At 38.0% G+C, this 6,052-nt stretch overlaps 1 protein-coding gene across 1 annotated transcript; it reads left to right on the top strand.

The window, feature by feature from the left end:
* Window positions 1-992: 992 nt before the first annotated feature.
* On the top strand, window positions 993-4,243 carry LOC107564271 (extracellular calcium-sensing receptor-like). Its single transcript, XM_016249302.1, has 6 exons — window positions 993-1,213; window positions 1,321-1,612; window positions 1,823-2,611; window positions 2,685-2,912; window positions 3,083-3,206; window positions 3,348-4,243. The coding sequence occupies exons 1-6, from the start codon at window positions 993-995 to the stop codon at window positions 4,241-4,243; spliced, it is 2,550 nt and encodes an 849-aa protein (XP_016104788.1).
* Window positions 4,244-6,052: the final 1,809 nt, after the last annotated feature.

The raw sequence follows: 6,052 nt of genomic DNA, 5'->3' as shown, positions 1-6,052 counted from the left end.
AGTCTGCCTGCTGTTCCATGGCGCCCTGAGTCACCTATCCCGCCATGGCCCCCTGAGCCGCCCCGCAGGCCTCCCGTGTCTCTGTCTTGGACCAGCCTCCAGGGCGCCCACCCCCCCTCCCCGGTGGATATGTTAGGGTATTGGACGTGCCTTTTGGGAGAAGGAGATAATGTCAGGGAGTCTCTGTCACAAGCTCTGGACTCCATGGACTCTGAACTTACTTGTGTTTGCTTACCTTAGATGTTCCTGTGCTTCAGTGCTCCACCGATCCCGCTCCTCCACGTTCGTCCTGCAAAGAAACAAAGATCCATTACCTTAAGATAAGCCATTCTCTCATCTGCTCCTAATTCCTTCTTGCTCCTCATTCAATAAATATCTCTGTGTTGACCACTTATCTTTGTGTCCCTAGCCAGTGTCGTGACAGTGTAATTAATTAGATTAAAAAATTTAATCACTTGACCAGTCAAGATAGTTTTGCTATCTTTTTGTCATTAAAGACTGTAGATGATGCACACAAATTTTTTTTTGGATGAACAACTTAGAAAGGAGTTAGAATTTTTCTCTCTATTCAAAAAAAGTATCAGTAACTAATTAAAAAATGTCAGACAACTGTTATAGAATGTTATGTAATTGCTTCTACTATACCGCAACTTAGATTAAATATTTTTTTTGCAGAGAGCTTGGGATTTGAAAAAAATGCTACCAGATTTGTGATTTACATTTTTCTCATGCCCAGATATTTTTATTTTTTTTTGGCTAAAAGAAGAAAAAGACAAAGAAGAAAACCAATGGAAACACATCGAGTTTCTAGCACACTCCTCTTTGGACCAACAACATCTCTGCTTACATAATGAAATATGAGTGCAAAGAGCAAAATGGAGTTTAAAGGATTCAATATGCCCCAACGGACATTTGAATATATGACAAAAGGCAGACATGATAAAAGGCAGCACTGTTTTGCCTCAGAGGATCTTGCCCAAATACATACTGACATGACAAAGAACACTGTGTCACTGCAGCTAATGCTGCTCATTGTGCATGGTGTCTTTATGCCAGCTTCAGCACAAGTCTGCAGCCTGCTTGGTCAGCCTGCCTTGCCTTCACTTTCTGCAGAAAGAGACATCAACATTGGGGCAATTTTCTCAATCCATAGAAATGCTCTGCTTAAAATGCATAATTATACTTCCAAACCAGATCCAACAACATGTGTCAGGTCAGTATGATGAGACTGATAAAAATAAATTGAAAAATGTGTTAAGTATAACTCTCTGATAATTCGTTACAAAATGTAATACAGCTGATGTGTTTCATTCACCACAGCTTAAACTTACGTGAGTTTAAATTTGCTCAGACATTGATTTTTGCCATTGAGGAGATTAACAACAGCACACAGTTGTTGCCTGGTATTTCTTTGGGTTATAAGATATATGACTCATGTCGCTCTATCGCTCAAACAATCCTCTCAGGCATGGCTTTAATGAACGGTTATGAAGACACTTTGAGTGATACATCCTGCCCTAGACCACCAGCTACTCATGCAATTGTTGGAGAGTCAACATCCTCACCCACCATTGGCTTGGCATCTGTAGTTGGTCCATTCAAGTTACCTGTTGTAAGAACTCACTTTGCTGCTGGTACCAAAAATATATGCTTGGAAATTGATGTTGATGAAAAAATAATGTTGAAAATTGAAGGAAACTGTTGAAAGAAAGCAATGTGTTGAACTAGAGCACTATGCTTATATAGTGAAATAAGAACTGGAAGGTATTTTCTGAAAAATTGTGGTCAACAGATTATACACTGTTTTTTTTTTATATTGCAGATCAGTCATTTTGCCACATGTGCATGCCTGAGTGACAGAAAAAGGTATCCATCCTTCTTCAGAACAATACCCAGTGATTATTACCAAAGCAGAGCACTGGCTCAGCTTGTCAAGCACTTTGGCTGGACCTGGGTTGGGACAGTCAGGAGTCGCAATGACTATGGTAATAATGGAATTGCAGCATTTGAGGAGGCTGCAAAAGAAGAAGGGGTCTGTATTGAATACTCAGAGGCCATATTAAGCAGTGATCCTCAAGAAAAGTTTCTAAAGATACTGGAAGTGATCAAAAAGGGCACCGCCAGGGTTGTGCTAGCTTTTATGGCATTAGGAGATTTTCTCCCCCTCCTGAAAGTAATTTCGCAACACAATATCACAGGGATACAGTGGGTTGGCAGTGAATCCTGGATCACTTCTCGAACTCTTGCAGAAACAAAGGAATACAGTTTCCTTTCTGGAGCTGTGGGTTTTGCTATAGCAAATGCCAAACTTATGGGCCTGCAAGAGTTCCTAGTGAATGTGCACCCTGATCGAGAACCAAACAATGAACTTTTAAAAGAATTTTGGGAAATAGTTTTTCAGTGCTCATTCAGGAACATTGGCAGTGATGGCTGTACTGGTTCAGAGAGACTTGCAGAGCTGCAGAATGAATATACTGACATATCAGAGCTACGAATAGTAAATAAGGTGTACACTGCAGTGTATGCTGTCGCAAATACACTTCAAAATGTATTAAAAGACTTCAGATCCTCCACCAACAGCAGCAAAAGAGGACGGCCCACACCACAAATGGTAAACAAGGAGAACTTTGTTTCATACAGAAAAACATTAATATAGAAATAATGTTACTGATGTTTCCTCTTAGGTGTTGAAGTATATGAGGGATGTGAGATTCACTGTTAAAACAGGTGAAGAAATTTTTTTTGATGAAAGTGGTGATCCAGTTGCGAGATATGACCTTGTTAACTGGCAGCCTGCTGAGGATGGAAGTCTGCAGTTTGAGCATGTGGGCCTCTATGACAGCTCACTGCCTTCACAACAACGTCTTCAAGTCAATCAGGAACACATACTATGGGTAGAGAAACATGGACAGGTACATTAATAACAGTTTGAATCACTAAATGGTCAGTTAGTTGAATATGACAAAATATGTATGAAAGCAGTGGCATTATAGTGATCAAATTTATTACTGAAGACAAGTTATTTTGCCAGTTCAAACCATCATCACTGTGAGGTTTTATATGACAGCTTGTTTTCTTATAGTTGCCTCTGTCCGTGTGCAGTGAGAGCTGCCCCCCTGGCACTAGGAAGGCTGTGCAAAAAGGACGACCTGTTTGCTGTTATGACTGTATTCCATGTGCAGAGGGAGAAATCAGTAATGGCACAGGTAAAATAATATATGAGGGATAAATCTCATGAAACTATGTTAAAGTTAAGTGTAATACTGTCCTCTTTGTCAAGTGACTTTATAAAGCACTTTACATTCACTAACATTTATTTTTTATATATTGGAATAATTTCTTCACAGATTCTAGTGACTGCTTTCCATGTGATATGGAGCACTGGTCGAATGAAAGGAAAGATGGATGTGTATTAAAAGTTGTTGAATTCCTTTACTATACAGAAATCATGGGGGTGGTGTTTTGTATTTGCTCCTTCATTGGAGTGTTATTAACAGCAATGGTATATTTTCTGTTTTACCTTCATAAAGAAACATCTATTGTAAGAGCCAACAACTCAGAGCTGAGCTTCCTGTTGCTTTTCTCACTCTCACTGTGTTTTCTCTGTTCACTTACTTTTATTGGTCGGCCCACTGAATGGTCCTGTATGTTGCGTCACACAGCATTTGGGATCACTTTTGTCCTTTGTATCTCCTGTGTTCTCGGGAAAACAATAGTTGTGTTAATGGCATTTAAGGCCACACTTCCAGGAAGTAATGTCATGAAATGGTTTGGGCCTTTTCAACAGAGACTCAGTGTTGTTTCCTTAACGTTAATACAGTTGATTATCTGTGTGCTTTGGTTAACAATATCCCCACCTTTCCCATATATGAATTTGAGCTATTATAGAGAAAAGATCATACTTGAATGTAACTTAGGTTCAGCTCTTGGTTTCTGGGCTGTTCTGGGTTATACTGGCCTGCTATCAATTATGTGTTTTCTTTTAGCTTTTCTTGCTCGGAAGCTCCCTGATAACTTCAATGAAGCCAAGTTCATCACATTCAGTATGCTCATATTCTGTGCTGTCTGGCTCACGTTTATCCCAGCTTATGTCAGTTCTCCTGGAAAATTTACGGTAGCTGTACAGATATTTGCTATTTTAGCATCAAGTTTTGGTTTACTATTTTGCATATTTGTTCCAAAATGTTACATAATTTTGCTAAAACCAGAGAAAAACACAAAGAAACACATGATGAGGAAATAGTAATCAGCAGTACTCATTCAGTGGAAAGAAAAAAAGCCTTCTGAGAGCCTTCTGCATTCTGAGAACTGAACTTGAGGAAAACAACATATCTAAAATACTTTAGTTTGTAAAACAAATAAACAGAATACCTTTAAGCTAATTCACAGGCTTTGTGCTTTTGCATACTGAGACTGGGTTTCATAACAACTGGAAAAAAGTTAAATATTACATTATGCTTAGACTCATGGCTAGAATATATTTATGTCCAGTGTTGGGCAAGTTACTCCTATAATGTAATACATTATATATTACTAGTTACTGTCTTTTGAAAGTAATTGGTTACATTACAATATTACTGCCTCTGAATTGTAATGCGTTACACTACCTTTGAGTTATTTTCACCAACATATCCACAGAAGTATTATAAAATGCCAAAATGTAGTTTATTGCTGCTCATTCTACAATCAGTGGAGGGTAATGTGGTAGGTCTATATAGTGTAGCGTCTCGACCAATCTGACACACTAATTTTAATTGACCCTGAGTGGTCAGCTAAATATCTACAGTGGATCTAAAATATGAATAGTTAATTATAACTAGTTATGGTTAGTTATTCATATTTCCCCATGAGCTGATTCGCTACAATAGCATAAACTATATGAAATCATATTTAGATACCGGTCGGCTATGTAGGTCTACATTAATGTTACATTGTAGTTTAGGTTAAAAAAAATAAGCACAAATCGCATTATTACATTCATAAATAACACCGGTAAATAAAGTGAAATATTATCATGTACAAACAATAAACACAATACCTAGCCCATAGGCTATTTTGAACGGTTTCAGAAGAAAAATAGAATGAAAAATAGAAGTTGCTAAACAAGCCAAAATTAATTAGGCTAATTCAATGCGAAACTGAAAGCAAACGGCGTTCTCGCGCAGCCTACCTCTCTCATTCGGCATTAATCCAATTAAATGTGTCCATATTTGCGATGTATTTGAATGCTAAACTATTATTTATTATGCAAACCAAGCTTACTTAACGCACTTAAAAAACATCCTCGTCACATGAGCAAATTTGGCCCGAGTTCAGGCTGATCGGCATGGATTGTACTACACAGTAGGCTACGCACTATTTAAATTAAACAGTGTATCTATATGTTTGGTTGACTATTTTATTCTGATAATGTTTGCAATGCTGTATGTTTGTGCGTGAGGCGCCGGTGCGAACGAACAACGGAAACAAACAACAAAAACATACTCTATTTTTGGTCATACAGATCATTCGAAACTGCAATGTGTTTACTTTATTTCTGTCATCTCGGTTTCCTTTCCGTGGACTTTCGTATTGCGTCGCGCCACACAAATAGCCTATGAACCAAACTCAGCAGCATAGCCTATCTCTCAGTCTTTTCCTTTCGTTTTGTTAATCTGTTAATTAGGCTATTTAAGTCAAATATTTAGCATATTCATTCATTTTATATATCTGATTTAATAAAAACAAATTTGTTATTTTTAGTTAAACTTAATTTTTGTTGCTTGTCTGCGCTCGTCCGCCACCTTTTTTCACTTCTCCGACCCCGCAGCTCTCTCCGATAGCTTAGTGTTAGTGGCACCATTCCAGGTGTTTCCAGGTTTTACTCGTGCTATTTCTCCATGTTGAGAGTTTGGTGTCGCACATATTGCACCTGACTATGCATTCTTATCCTTTTCTCCTATGAACTGAAAATAACAGGAGTGTGTCCATCTCACAAATGTACACTGAAAAAAATAACTATTAAGATTTACTTAAAAAAATTTTGGTAACAAATTGCACGAACACATTTTAA

The sequence above is a fragment of the Sinocyclocheilus grahami genome, unplaced genomic scaffold (assembly GCF_001515645.1).
Source record: "Sinocyclocheilus grahami isolate Dianchi unplaced genomic scaffold, SAMN03320097.WGS_v1.1 scaffold920.1, whole genome shotgun sequence".
Lineage (NCBI taxonomy): Eukaryota > Metazoa > Chordata > Actinopteri > Cypriniformes > Cyprinidae > Sinocyclocheilus > Sinocyclocheilus grahami.
The sequence above is the reverse complement of the archived record's forward strand: the minus strand, read 5'-3'. Positions and strand labels throughout refer to the sequence as shown.